The sequence below is a fragment of the Nannospalax galili genome, unplaced genomic scaffold, assembly GCF_000622305.1.
Source record: "Nannospalax galili isolate Female #2095 unplaced genomic scaffold, S.galili_v1.0 scaffold7, whole genome shotgun sequence".
Taxonomy (NCBI): Eukaryota; Metazoa; Chordata; class Mammalia; order Rodentia; family Spalacidae; genus Nannospalax; species Nannospalax galili.
In genome coordinates this window covers 262,180-277,897 of record NW_008359081.1, presented here as the reverse complement: position 1 = coordinate 277,897, position 15,718 = coordinate 262,180, and the positions used below count along the sequence as shown (strand labels likewise).

Sequence of the window (15,718 nt, the reverse complement as noted above, 5' to 3'; positions counted from 1 at the left end):
CAAAAAGGGCAGAGGCGCGCCTCACCTCTACATCACTGCAGGCCTAGCGGAGTGATTCTTAACAATGGAGGGAAGAGGCCCTCCCTGGTCTTACCGACGCGCCCCACCCAGATGAGTGAGAAGTTCCTTTGAGTCTGACTCCAACCGCCCGCCAATCAACGGGCAGGGACCGCCCTGCTTGTCGTGGTAGCCCGCCCCTCGGGCAGCGTGGCCCCGCCCTCCTGCCAGTGAGGCCCCGCCCTTCCCAGGCGGCCTTGGAACCCAGGCAAGACGGTGCGGGCCTGAGATTCGGCCCTGCGAGCTCGCCGGCGCTTGTGCTCCCTCTCTTCTGTCACCTGTTTGCCCCCGCCGACGAGCACGGGGCCTGGTTCTCCACGCGTGGGCAAGGCCGTGGGGCACCATGAGGAGAGCAGCATTGCGGTAGGTCGGAGAGAGGGGCTCGGCGGGGCGCCATCGGGGTGTCCACGCCCTTGCTGGCAGCCTGGCGGAAGAAGCCGTGGGCGGGACGAATGTCCGGGATGTTTAGCCTTGAAGGGACAGGCACCCACACCCTGGGACTACGCCTGAATTGAGGCCTGCTTGTCTGTGCCAGAGGCTAGGCGCACTGCTTTCGCGACTTCTGGCACTTTTCTTTTTTCTTCATGGGAGGACGTTGGGTGTTCCCCTGAAATTCCTATCCTTTTGCTCATCAGGGGTGCTGTTGGAACCTTGGGGTAGCCCGGTCCCTTGTCCCGAAAGCCAGCACTTGCACTTGTGCCTCGCCTCTCCAGCCCTTTGCTCAACTTTGAAGAACATTTTGGAGGTTAAGTGCGTGACACCCTTGGAATCTGACTTAAGTGTGTTATCACGAGTGTAAAGATTGCAAGGTGCTTTTTGGCCCTCAGAACTGCAGGCATATTATTCATTCGTTGATGTGTTTATCTGAGAGAGACAATCTTTCTTAAGTAGTCCCAGCTGACCTCGAACTCGGTGATCCGCCTGCTTCAGCATCTCTAATGCTGGGATTTCCAGATAGGCACCATCACCTCCGATTTGGCACAGCACTGGAAATAAGCAGCGAGGCCGTTGGAAAACAGTTGTTCTGCTGGGACCACTTGGGCAAGGAGAATGCCATTTGGTAGATGTAATCTTCCAAACTGGACCAGTTACAGTTAAGGACTAAGCTTGAGGTCTTTATACTCTAGGACATGCCTTAGCTAGCAGCTTGCAAGTTTCTGCAGTTTGCCTGATTTCCAGGGGACTGACCTATTCTGGCTCCTGAAGTCTGGCTCCTGAAGTTAGTGAGGCTACCCTTGCCATGGATCCCTCTGACTCCCCTGGGGTCCTTGATCTATCTTAACTGTTCTTAGGAACCCTGCTATCAATTGAACTGGTGGGTCGACCCCCCGCCCCCAGCACCTAAGCTTTATCAAATTATTTGAAAATAGGTTGGAAGCCATTAACAAGAAGAGCATGGTTGACTTTAGCTTGCATTAGATATAGTGTGGGAAAGGCTTCTATAAGTTCTGTGGTCTTCCCTGGGTGTCTTCTCCTACAAGAGAATCCCCTCCCCCCAGTTTAGAAGTCCTTTGCACTCCATAGCCCCATGTTCCTTTCTTGAGAGTCCTACTGAACCTTAAGTAGGTATTCTGTCAGGGTCTAGTCAGAGAAATAATTTCTATATGAATACAGATTGTCTGAGGTGATCAGGTTATTTGGTACGGAAAGCAGGGAGGAGATGAAGGGAAACTGATCTCTACAGAGCCAAGCAGATTTATGAGAGAATAAACCTGAGATGGCACTCCCCACCCCAAGACCCCTCTTGATTTAATCTTGAAATTGAGCGATTTCTTCAGAGCAGTGGGTATATGAATAACATTGTCTCGGCGTTGTTGCTGGTGCTTTGCAGTGCTGGGGATGAACCCAGGGCCTCACTCAAGCTAGGCAAGTGCTATACCCCCAGCCCGGCACTTCCTGATACTGTACTGACAAGTTTCTTTGTTTCTGTTTTTTGTTTTTTGGGGGCATTTTCTGTATAATTGGAACCTAAGATAGAGCCAAGCCATTTCCATTCACAACTGCAGGTGACTGTGACTCCCTAGGCAAGTCACAGAGAGGTTGTGCTTTTGGTCTTCTTTCAGTAGAAAGGTTCTGATCATGGCATTCTGGAGCCCGAGTATCCCAAAGGACCCATGGCAGTTTCTTCTAAAAGCCTAGGAACTTTGTGATGGTGCTCTTACTGGGTTAAGGAACCCAGTAACCCCGAAGTCCTGAAAGACTGAGTATTGATTAAACCATTCTCCTACCTCCTCCACTTTAGTGCTTCATTTTAGAGTCATGCATCACTTAACAGTGGGCTATGTTCAGAGCACAGGGCTGATAGGAGATTTTCTCATCACATGTGAGAACATTATAGAGCATATTTACACAAACCCAGATGGCACAACCTTCTACACACCTAGGCCAAATGATAAATCTTAGAGCCCAGTCCCTGGGCTACAGACCTGGTACTGTACTGAAAAGCATAGCAATCGTAACACAGTGGTGAGTTACTGTCATATCTAAAGCACAAAAGGAAGAGAGATGGCTCAGCGGTTAAGAGCACTGGCTACTCTTGCAGAGGTCCTGGGTTCGGTTCCCAGCACCCACATGGTGGCTAACAACCGTCCATAACTCCAGTTCCAGAGGATCTGATGCCCTCTTCTGACCTCTGAAGGCATTGCATGACACAGGTATACTTGCACACATGCAGGCAATACACTCATACACATTAAATAAATAAAATAAAATAATAAAAGAGAGTAAAAATAAGGCATAGAAGATAAAAAGTAGTACTTATTTACCATTAGCAGAGCTTGTAGGACTGGAAGTCAGTTAGCTTAGAATACAAATATATTGGGGCTGGAGAGATTGCTCAGTGGTTAAGAACACTGACTGTTCTTGCAGAAGACCCGGGTTTGAATCCCAGCACCCACTGGCAGCTAACAACTGTCTGTAACTCCAGTCCCAGGGGATCCAACAGCCTCTTCTGACCTCTGCAGGCATTACACAACATGGGTGCACCTACCTACATGCAGGCAATATACACATACACATAAAATAAAAAAAATAAATAAAATTAAAATTCAAATATATTATGCAGCTGTGAAAAAGTAGTTCTTTTTCATATCCTTATCCTATAAGCTTTTTTTCAAGTTAAAATATACAGTTAGCTGGGTGTAGTGGTGCACATCTTTAATCCCAGCACTTTGGAGGCAGAGGCAGGCAGATTTAGGCTATTCTGGACTACATAGTGAGTTCCAGGCCAGCTGGGGCTACAAGGAGACCCTGTCTCAGAAAGAAAAATATAGAGGAGCTGGAGAGATGTCTCAGTGGTTAAGAACACTTGCTTGTCTTCCAGAGGACATGGGTTCTATTCCCAGCACCCACATGGTGGCTAACAACTGTTTGTAACTCCAGTTCAGGGAATCTAATGCCTTCTTCTGGCCTCTGCAGGGCATTGCACGCATGTAGTACATTCACATACATGCAGGCAAAGCACTCAAACACATAAAATTAAAAAACAATAAATAAATAAATAAATAAATAAATAAATAAATAAATGAATAAATGAAAAATATACAGTCCATTTTGACTGAAACATCATGTGGTCCATGACTGTATATGAGAAGTAATCTGAAATTCTGAAATTGTTAAAAGAGCAGTGTGTGTGTGTGTGTGTGTGTGTGTGTGTGTGTGTGTGTGTGTGTTTGGGGGAAAAATCAGAAAAACTACGTCCATCTGGACTTTGCCAGTGTGCTAGTTGACTGATATTGAGGAAAAATTATCTGAAGTTAAAGCATCAGTTTCTTCATGTCAACTTTAATCTGATTTTTAAAATATAGGAGCCCTGGAGAGATGGCTCAGCAGTTAAGAACACTGTTCTTACAGAAGACCCAGGTTCAAATCCCAGCACCTACGTGGCAGCTAACAGCTGTCAGTAACTCCAGTTCCAGGGGATCTGACGGCCTCTTCTGTCCTCCACGGGCATTGCAAGACACGGGTGCACTTACCTACATGCAGGCAATACACACATACACATAAAATAAAAGTAATAAATAAAATATTTAAAATATAGGAGCCCAAGGAGATAATAGTCCCTGTCCCATAGGACTGTCATAGGGATTAAGTAGGTGACAGTCCTATGGGATAGGGAATATTTTCCCCAATTACAGATGAGGAAGCTGAGACTCAGGGAAGATCATAACTTGCTCCAGGTCATTTGACTCATTAGCTGCAAGGTTAGGTTTTTAGCCTCTTTATTATATGACTTCTTACACAGACAGGATGGGATTTTTTTTTATCAGTGTTCAGAAACATGGGTCTTCTTAAAGTAACACAACAAAACTTCCTGTGTGTTTATCTGAATATGTGAGATGGATTATATATTTCCCATTAGTTTGTGGGGAGAAATCTAAGTATTTAGTCATTCAAAGCAAATCTTATTTCTTTTTTAAAGTTTTATTTATTTTTATTTTATGTGTATGAGTGTATTGCCTGCATGTGTGTAAGTGCACCCGTGTCATGCAATGCCTGTGGAGGTCAGAAGAGGGTGTCGGAGTCCCCTGGAACTGGAGTTATGAATGGTTGTTAGCCCCCATGTAGGTGCTGGGAATCAAACCTGGGTCCTCTGTAAGAGCAGCCAGTGTTCTTAACCGATGAACCATCTCTCCAGCCCCAGATTTCATTTCTTATAGTGGACACATTTACTGCATCTATGACAGTTAATGGCTAGCTAAAGTACTGAAGGCATGATTTTTTTTTGTCTTTCACCTAATGGCAGCAATGGAAAGGAATCACATTTTTTTTGCAGTGTGCCCTGTGTGTGAGTGTGTGTGTGTGTGTGTGTGTGTGTGTGTGTGTGTGTGTGTTGAGGGGGTGGCAGGTGTGTATGTCCATGTATGCACGTGGAGGCCAGAAGTTGTCAGGTGTCCTGCTGTATCACTCTCTGCCTTGTTCATTGAGACAGGATCTCTCACTGAGACTAGAGCTGATCATTTAGGCTAGACTGCCTGACTTTCTATGTCACTGCTGGAATCCAAACTCAGATTCTCTTGCATACACAGCAAGTGTTCTTATCCACTCAGCCATCTCCCCAGTCTCTCTAGTGTTTGTTTTAAAAATTTTATTAGTGTGTGTGTATGATATATGTACATATGTGCCACAGTGTGTGTGTGTGTGTGTGTGTGTGTGTGTGTGTGTTTGTGTCAGAGGAAAACTTTGTGGAGTCAGTTCTCTCCTTCCACCTTTATGTGGAGCCCAAGGATTGAACTTGTGTTGCCAGGCTTGTGCGGCATGCACCTTTTTCCATGAGCTGTCTCACCTCCCATTTCCATTGTGTGCTTTAAACTAGATGTGTTTATGAGAATGCAGGATGGAGGAATACATAACTTACTTCCTTCAGTAAGAGATCTGAGCCTACATAAAATGGCAAAAAATAGAAAATCCAAATCACATTCTGAGAAAATTCAAATTAGAAGGTTAAGATCCACAAGAATAGAATATTAATCTATGTAGAAAAGTACAGAAAAGAAAAAATTTAGGGGCTGGAGAGATGGCTCAGTGGTTAAGAGCACATACTGCTCTTTCAGAAGACCTGAGTTTGATTGCCAGTACCTATATCAGGTGGCTCACAAGTGCCTGTAACTTCAGTTCGAGGGCGCCTACGCCATGTGTACATCCCCACACAGACACAGACAGACGGACAGACACACAATACACACACACGATTAAAATGAAATATATCTTGAAAAGGAAAAAGTTATTGTGGAAAAATGCCCAAGTGGAGATAACAGAGGCTTGATAGCCGTGTCATTGAAGAAGAAAGCAGATCATAAAGCCTAAAGCCCTCCAGCAAGCATTTTTGTCTTAGTGGACCAATAGGCATTGTACTACAGCCAAATGAAATGACTGGATGGCTCAGGAGTTAATTTTGCCAGTGAGCAAGTATGCGTAATTATGTGTTCTTTGCAACTGGATTGTCTTTGTGAAAGATCAGTAATTTGTCTTAGCACATTAACTGGGAAAACATTTAGGAAGATCTTACAAAATAGTTTTACTGAGAGACTTACACCGAATGCTGTAATTCAGTAGCTTGGGCTATAAAGAAAGGTAAAAATATAGGTTTTTTTTTTTTGGTTAGTCATTATCCTCACATTAGTTAGTAAGAATTTACTAGTAACTTGAGTTGCAACGAGTTGGTGGTATGTGGTTTTGGGTCCCTTCACTAGCTTTTCAACTGTGCTTTCACAGATCAGTTTGTTAATTTCTGATACAGGCATGTTATCCCAGATATGAAAGTATGTGGTTGAGAGCCAACACTTGGCAATAGCGCACCAAAATCAACTTACCCAGCTTACTTTTGAGAAGATATGTCAGGCACATTGGGCACTCAGCTTTTATTTTATTCCATTTGGGATCTAGGAAATTTCTGCTTAAGTCCAATAGGTACTTTCTTTGAGTCTGCACAGGCTAATTCAAAGTTCAAAGATGATTAGTTTATAATGGGTTTGTCTTATTTATTGAGGAAATAATGGTATAATAGTAAAGATAAAAGTAAGCGTTCATAAATTAATGTGTTCATTTGTTTATCAGATTAGTTCTGGGCTTCTGAAGCCAATAAAATGGAAAGAGCAAGATTAAACCCATTAAACCTGGTGCAAATCTTTTGTTTATTTTGCAGATAATTACATACTTTGCTTTTGATTTCAAGAAGTAGTTGGGCTGAGGCTGTAGCTCTGATAGAACACTTGCTAAGCATGTGTACAGCCCTGCATTCAACCCTAGAACTGCAAAAAACAACAAAAGCCCTGCCAACTGCCCATCTGTGTGCCAGGTGTGGTGGGGTACACCTGTTTTCCCAGCACTCAGAAGGTAGAGGCAGGAGGATCAAGAACTCAAGGTCATTCATGTTCAGTTACATAGCAAGGCCACTTGAGACGCTGTATCAAAAAAAAAAGAAAAGAAAAAAAAAAAACTCTTGAGAAACCTGTGCCCACACTTGGGCCTGTCTTCTCCTTTCCCTTAGCACCTCTCTGTTAATTCCCATATTTAAGTCTGTCTAGAATGTTTTCCTAATAAACTCAAATCAAGAAAAATAGCTGTGGGCCAGGAGTAGTAGTGCACACCTTTAGTCCCCAACACTCGGGAGGCAGAGGCAGGCAGATTGCCAACATGGTCTACATAGAGTTCCAGGCCAGCTGGGGCTACAGGGAGACCCTGTCTCAAAAAAAAAGAAAAGAAAGAAAGAAAAAGAAAAGTAGTTGTGGAGTTCGGATTGGAAGGTTGAAGATGTGGCTCAGTGGTGTAGTGGTGGCTTAGCTTGCACACATCATTGGGTTCAGTCCCCAGCACCACACACAGATGTATACACACACGAAAAAGTAATAGTTAAGCCAGACATAGAGGCACATCTTTTAAAAAAAAATAATTCGTTATTTTTATGAGTGTTTTACCTGCATGTATGTAAGTGCACCTATGTCATGCAGTGCCAATGGAGGTCAGAAGAGGGTGTCTGATCCCCTGGAACTGGAGTTAAAGAGGGTTGCTAGCTGCCATGTGGGTGCTGGGAATGGACCCCAGGTCCTCTACAAGAGCAGCCAGTGCTCTTAACTGCTGAGCCATCTCTCCAGCCCAGAAGTACATCTTTTTAATCCCAGCACTGTGCTGGCTGAGGCAGGAGAATTGTCTTTAGCTATTATTAAAAAGGCCAGCCTGGGCTATAGAAAGATGCCTTAAAACATCAAAATGGCTCAGTGAGTAAAAATGCATGATGCGCAAGTATGACAACCTGAGTTTCATCCCCTGAACCAATGTAAAAAAAAAATCTGGCCACCTCTTTAATCCCTGAGTTCTTATGGTGAGATGGGAGACATAGATAGGAGAATTACAAGGAGTTGTAGATCAGCTACTCTGGAATTTGCAGCGTGGCAGAAATAAGAGTGACCCTGTCTCAAAAACAAGGTGGAAGGAGAGAACTGGCTCCTGAAAGTTGTCCTCTGATCTCTATGTGTGTACAGTCACCACACACACACACACACACACACACACACAAAATAAGTGAATAAAAAATGAAGAAATGGAGTGATGGAGATGATTTATACATACTCTTATATGCAGATATACATATACTTGTGAAACAACTGCAAACGCCTTTGAGATAGTACATACTAAGGATGGAGTGTGGCCAGATACTCTGTGGGGGGTGTAGGTCTTACAGGTTGCCACGGAAGAATCTCTGAGAACTACTTTAAATATGCTTTCCCTTCTTTTACAGGTTTTGTACTGTGAGCAAGGGACTGTTCAATCCTGGCAGAGGACTGGCTCAAGGATCCCAGGGCTCCAAGAAACAAGGAGTCTTACAAATGCATGAAGGCAAGCATGGCTGTTTTTAGCATGTATGCCTATGTGGTAAAAAACAACTCTTTACTTGGGTGGTACACAGAATGATAGTTTAGGGCTCATGAGACATATATGTTGAATGCAGCTGTTGTCCTCAACATCTCATTTATAAAATTATGAGGATAGTTCCGCGATAGCCTGGGGTACAAATCACATTCAGAGTCTGAGTTGTTTCTGGGAGCCTTGGGAACTGAGTTCTTTTAGTTGTTTCTACTTCCTGTGACTAGCTATTGAAGGCATGGAAGAGGCATGGAACAGAGGTCTAATGCATGAGTAAGGAATGAACCTTGCATTTTTACCAACTAAAACCTGTAGTCCTTAGGACCCTGTTAATCTGTGCTTAATTGCAGTTAGCTTCACTTGCTCGTTTGCTATGCAAACTATGGGTTGCCTTTGTCAGTTTAGGAACACTCATAATTAAAATTGTGACTTCCTTAAAGTGTCCAAATAGGTATGTGTATACATATACACATATGTATGTAAATAAAATAGAAAATTCCACTTTTCCTCTTGGCCCTCAGTTCCTACCTCTCTGGACACTGATTAAACTAGTGAGAAGCATTTTAGGTCAGAGGGCATTGGTAGTCGGTATACTGTTGGGGATATTTTGTGTATATTCTTATATTCAAGGAACTCAAGAGGAAAATTTGGTAATAAGACTCATTTACTAATGGTTATCTGTTGCAGTTCTTTATTATTTAACTGAAATTAGTGTGTGCACAAGATTTCTGATATGTATGCAATTGTCTTATAGAAAATCAACCATGTTCATGAAAGTGCTTGTTACTCTAACTGTTTGGTTTTGATCATTTAGTTAGAATAGCGACATTTAATTTCCCATGACTGGAATATATATTTTGAAATGCTAGCAAAAACATATTATTTGAAATATTACCATTAATATTTATTTTCTGATTTGGAATTATTGCTGGTTGTCTAATTGATTTTCCTTTTTCCATATAGCATGTTCATCTATACATGTGAATCATGGTGTGTGGTAATTAGTATCAATTTTTTTGTTCAGCTCTTACATTTTAAGCTAATTCACGCTTGCATATTGGGCATTAACTAAAATTAAATCATATTCTCTGCCTTACTTTTATTCAAGTATTTGCTTTATTTTTCTGGCTTAAACTGCTCAGATGATTTTAGGATAGTATAAATATGTATGAAATCAATTATAATAAAACTCAGATTTGCATATTAATGTTAATTCCTAAACTAAGTAATTTAATTTAATACTGCCTATAAGAAGACAGGTGGGGGTCCTGTTTATAATCTCTTTGTCCTAGGGCTGGGGAGATGGCTCACTTGGTAAAGTGCTTGCCATGCAAGCATGAGAACCTCAGTTTGATCCCCCAGAACCCACGGTAAAAAAGCCGAATGTGGTAGTGTGCGCTTGTAATCCCAGCACTGGGGAGGCAGTTTGGTGGATCTCTGGGGCTCATTGGCCATCCAGCCTAGCATACTTGGTGAGCTCCAGGCCAGTAAGAAACTCAACAAAACAAAAAAACAACAACAAGGTGGACAACACCTGAGCAATGACTCCCAAGGTTGTTCTCTGGCCTCCACATACATGGGCACACACACAAAATGTTTGTATCTAAAAGACTCAGTTCCTGATGTTGATAAGACCCCATTGGATGAATATTTGACAATTTTCTTTCTGGTTATTTAAATAAACCTCAATTATTGGCAAAAAGGTATTTTTATTTGCATTAAGGAGACAGTGTAGTTGTTTCAGATTTTTAGAGAGTAGAGACCTGATCCCTTTCTTGAGCTGTTTGTCATGGCACTAAATGGAAATTGATGAGTCAAGATATTTTTAGTGCATGAGCCGCTTTCCTTAGTTCTTGAGCTCATTAATATAACACAGTTTTCATATCTCTGTTTGTTTCATGGAATGATAGCTTTATTTTTGTTTCAGTCCGGGAAAAGTTGCGGGAGATAGTAGGAGCATCCACAAACTGGAGGTATGCACTTTTTTATTTTTTAATTTTTATGTGTATGAGAATTTTGTCTGTATGTATATAAGTGCACCCGTGTGTGCAGTTCCCATGGAGGGCAGAAGATGGTGTCAGATCCCCTGGAACTGGAGTTACAGGCAGTTGTTAGCTGCCATGTGGGTGCTGGGAACTGACTCTGGGTCCCCTGCAAGAGTGGCCAGTGGTCTCTTTTGGACCATCTCTCCAGCCCTGAGGTATGTACTTTTGTGTTTTATCCCCAAGGGATTGTGCTAGGCCATAGTTGGGCTCAGTTGCTGGTCCCCTTGTACAGATGGGGAGCCCTGTTTGGAGATGCAGTTTTCCTGGTAGGGGGAAAAGAACAACATTCAACACACTAATAAGTTGGTGCATCATTGTCATAAAAGAATGTGACTTATGTATATTATGCATTGTCCAAGGCCCATTTAGTATATTACTTTGGTGATTCTCATAACAAAACTTGTGATATGCTTATAGCATAGTTTTTTTATGCGTATGTGTGTATTGCCTGCATGTAGGTAAGTGTATCCATGTCATGCAATGGCCACAGAGGTCAGAAGAGGCTGTCGGATACCCTGGGACTGGAGTTATGGACACTTGTTAGCTGCCATGTGGGTGCTGGGATTCAAACCCAGCTCTTCTGCAAGAACAACCAGTGTTCTTAACCACTGAGCCATCTCTCCAGCCCCTGGCATAGTTTTTTATTCCTTTTCTGTACATAATGAAACTGAAACTCAAAAGTTTCCTGGTTTTTCTAGTTCATGCAATTTTACTCCATTATTCTTTTGTTAAAATTTTATTACATTTATTTATTTAGTGTACATATGTATTTATTTATGTATATGCATGCCAGGACACATGTGTAGAGGTCAGAACACAACTTGCACTCAGTTCTCTCCTTCCACTATGTGGGACCTCAGGATTGAACTCAGGTAATCAGGCTCAGCAGCAAGTGCCTTTACCCACTGAGCCATCTCCCTAGCCATCTTTTATTAGTCTTGTCAGTTCACTCTTAACCAACTTTCCCATATTATTTTTATCTTTTGCTTAACATACCCCTCATATGAAATAGAATACTATCCTTCTTAGTACACAGAAATTTTAGTCTAAAAAGATTAAAATACAAATTGCAAGTAGGCTGGGCATGGTGGCTCACCCTTTTAATTCCAGCACTTAGGAGGCAGAGGCAGGCAAATCTCGGTGAATTTAAGGTCAGCCTGGTCTACCTAGTGAGTTCCAGGACAGCTGGGGCTACTGGGAGACTCTGTTTCAAAAAACGAGACAAAAAAAACCCCCACCCAAATTGCAAGTAATCAGTAGATATTGGTCAGTAAATGACATGTGATGACATAGAAACTATTTGATGACTTATACTTTTACACCCTTTATATTTCAATTTACTGAAGTAGAAAGAATGAATATGTACCCGCAATGCGGATTCAATACTTGTTAACATTTTGGCAAAATATGTATATTTGCTGGACCATTTTAACTAAATTATCTACATTATATTTCAGTATGCATCCTCAATAAATAAATATATCCTCATATAATAAGTCTTCATGTATTTCCAACAAAGATATTTTCTTTATGTAATGAAGTTGACAGTATACTACTTGACTGAATTTACATTTTCTTAATTGTTCCCAGTTTTTTTGCTGCTGTTGCTGCTATTGTTTTTAAGATAAGATCTCACTGTGTAGCCCTGGTTGGCCTGGAACTCACAGAGATCCACTTGCCTCTGCTGCTGAGTGCTGGGATTAAACGCATATGCCACCACACCTGACCTCTATAGTTGTGTTTTTTTTAAAAAATATTTTATTTATCACTTTTATTTTATGTGTATGAGCGTATTGCCTGCATGTATGTGAGTGCACCCATGTCCTGCAATGCTGTAGAGGTCAGAAGAGGGCTTCAGTTTCCCCTGGAACTGGAGTTAAGGACAGTTCGTAGCCGCCATGTGGATGCTGGGAATTGAACCCGGGTCCTCTGCAAGAGCAGTCAGTGCTCTTAACCGCTGAGCCATCTCTCCAGCCCCAGTTGTGTTTTTTTATACAAAATTTATTTTTTGGTCTTTTTGAGACAGGGTCTCCCTGTAGCCCCAGCTGTCCTGGAACTCACTATGTAGACCAGGCTGGCCTCGAACTCAAAAAGATCCACCTGCCTCTGCCTCTCAAGTGCCTCCCAAGGTGGATCACAAAGATCCACCTGCCTCTGCCTCCCAAGATCCGGTAAAAGTTTGCAAGTTGCATCTGGGTTTTTTGACTCTTTACCTTCTCCTAATCTAGTATAAATGACAGTTTTCACCTTCAATTTTTCCCCATGAATTTGACTTTCATAAGGCTAAACCATCTGTCCTGAGAGTATTACACATTTTTTATTTATCTTTATCATTTAACTTGTCTTCAGTATTTCTGTAGGCTGAATATTTTTGGCACAAATACTTTATCATTGAAGTTTAGAAGGACACCTTAGTCAGTGGTGCTGCAATATTTTAGTTTCCTGTCCTCTGTTTCTCTATTCTCTTCTACTTTAGTCTTCTCTTTTCTTCCCCTTCTGCCTTTTAAAAAAATATATTTTATTTATTATTATTATTTTATGTGTATGACTGTATTGCCTGCATATATGTAAGTACACTGGTGTTGTGCAATGCCTGCAAAGGTTAGAAGAGGGCGTTGGATCCCCTGGAACTGGAGACCAGGCTGGGAGTGCTGGGATTAAAGGCATATGCCACCACACCCGACCTCTATAGTTGTGGTTTTTTAAAAAAATATTTATTATTTTTATTTTATGTGTATGAGTGTATTGCCTGCATGTATGTGAGTGCACCCGTGTCATGCAATGCCGTGGAGGTCAGAAGAGGGTTTCGATTTCCCCTGGAACTGGAGTTAAGGACGGTTCGTAGCCGCCACGTGGGTGCTGAGAACCAAACCTGGGTCCTCTGAGACATCTCTCCAGCTGCCTTTTTTTTTTTCAGGCAAGGTCTTCCTGTATCCCCATTTGGCTTGGAACTTGCTACATAGACCAGGATGACCTTGATCTCACAGAGATCTGCCTGCCTCTGCCTCCCGAGTGCTGGGATTAAAGGCATGCACCACTGCACCTGGCCCCTTTCTTTTTTAAATGTTCTCTTCCCTTTTACCTTTTATTCTGTTTTATGTGCTTGCTTTGGATATAGTTCATTTATTCTCATCTGTCTCTCTTTTCTGAAATTGACAGGGGAGAGGGAGGGAGGGAAGGGAAAGAGAGAGAGAGAGAGAGAGAGAGAGAGAGAGAGAGAGAGGATATAAATGAAGGTGAACACAGGGGCACAGAGGATCTGAGAATTTTCACTGTCTTTCTCCCCTCTTATGCTGTGTATTGAATCCAGGGCCTTGCATAAGCTAGGCAGGTGTTGTACCATTAAGCCATGGTGGTAGAGTGAGTAAACCTTTTCATCAGTTGAATGTGTAATCCATTTAGATGTATCTATATCACTTCTAACTATGTGTTTCCTGTGTATAAGCCCAGTAGTGTCCAGCTATCACAGTTGGTAGAGCATGAGACTTATCTACAAGCCTAAAAAAATGTCACCAGAAATGTTTAGTTTTCCAAGTGGTGGTTGGGGAGGAGGGAAGACAAGGTGGGCATAGACCCCTTCTTTCTTCCTTTGACCATGTCTGACTGGCCTGGAAGGGGGTTACTAGAATTGTGGGCTAGCAACTACTCTTGTTTGCTGAAGTTTTACTTTTTCTTCTCAGAGACCATGTGAAAGCAATGGAGGAAAGAAAGTTGCTTCATAGTTTTTTGGCTATGTCACAGAAAGCCCTACCACCTAGGAAAATGAAGGACAGTTACATTGAAGTTCTCTTGCCTTTGGGTAGCGAGCCTGAATTAAGAGAGAAATATTTGACTGTTCAAAACACAGTAAGGTAACATTGCTATTTTCATTGTTGTCATTTATTTGTTTTAATTTTATTTCCTTTTAAAATAACTCTTGTGGGATATGGTTCATGTACCATATAGTTCATCTATTTAAAGTGTATGGTCCTGTGGTTTTTAGTATATGAAAAGAGTTGCGTAAGTATCACCACAGTCAACTTGAGAGCACTTTCATGACCCCAAAGTACATTATGAAATTTTAAAGGGAGATCATTATGATTTTCATTTAATTCACATTTTGCTTTATTTCACAGATTTGGCAGGATTCTTGAAGATCTTGACAGCTTAGGAGGTACTGGTATTAGTATTTTTAATAACAATTATAGGTAGACATTGAATCCTATCCTATGACTAGACAGGGCCATTTTTGTCTTTAACCTGCAGAGATGAGAATATTCTATTTTTATTTTATTCATTATTTTTATTTAATGTGTATGAATGTATTGCTTGCATGTAGGTAGGTGCACCTGTGTCGTGCAGTACCTGGGGAGATCAGAAGAGGGCATGGGATACCCTGTAACTGGAGTTATGGATAGTTGTTAGACATCATGTGGGTGCTGAGAATTGAGCCCGGATCCTCTGCAAGAGCAGCCAGTGCTCTTAACCGCTGAGCCATCTCTCCAGTCCCCAAGAATATTCTAAAAGGACAATAAAGGAAAGGCTTCTACTGCCTTTGAACTGTCATGTTTCCCTTATAAATACAGATTTCTATTTAATGGAGTTATAATCTGAATGAGCCTAATAATTTTTATTTTTAAATTTTATTTTGGAGACGGGTGTGGTGGTGCATGCCTTTAGTCCCAGAACTTGGGAGGCAGAGGCAGGCAGATCTCTTGAGTTTGAGGCCAGTCTGGTCTACAAAGTGCATTCCAGGCTGGGGCTACAGAGAGACCCTGTCTCAAAAAGACACCCCCCCATTTTTTTTTTTTTTTTACTTTGGAAGCTGGGGATTGAACCCAGGGCCTCAAGCATACAAAGCATTTACTGCAGACATAGTTCTATCTGGAATGTCAGAGAATGGCCATTGTACTCTTACATTTTTAGCAGTTATTATTACCTGCACAAGAGCTGTGTAACATTGGGCCCTTCAGCTTTCTGTCATGGAGGTGGGAGGTACTCTTGAGGCCCCACCCCTCCCTGAGACATTGTAGGCAGTTAACTGTTGCTAGTCAGGCAGTCAATGGTTGCTGGGGAGGCAGATATTTTCTTCAGTGGTATAGCCACTTGCAAATTGTCCATGCTCTTGTAAAAATCCCCTCACCTATGCTCATGTAAGCACCCCTAATTAAACTCATTGGGTTGCCCAAAACATTAAATAGATTTTTTTTCATTTTTATCATTTTTATTTTATATGTATTATTGTATTGTCTGCATGTATGTAAATGTCATGCAGT

At 41.9% G+C, this 15,718-nt stretch overlaps 1 protein-coding gene across 1 annotated transcript in view; it reads left to right on the top strand.

Moving 5' to 3' along the window:
- The first annotated feature begins 231 nt into the window (after positions 1-231).
- Acot9 (acyl-CoA thioesterase 9) overlaps positions 232-15,718 on the top strand; it is a 53,857-nt gene continuing 38,370 nt past the window's right edge. Inside the window, exons 1-6 of the mRNA XM_008822706.3 lie at positions 232-420; positions 8,294-8,391; positions 9,382-9,408; positions 10,346-10,391; positions 14,144-14,314; positions 14,579-14,616. Coding sequence (XP_008820928.1) covers positions 401-420; positions 8,294-8,391; positions 9,382-9,408; positions 10,346-10,391; positions 14,144-14,314; positions 14,579-14,616 — 400 coding nt within the window. The 5' untranslated portion in view covers positions 232-400. The remainder of the gene's footprint in view (positions 421-8,293; positions 8,392-9,381; positions 9,409-10,345; positions 10,392-14,143; positions 14,315-14,578; positions 14,617-15,718) is intronic.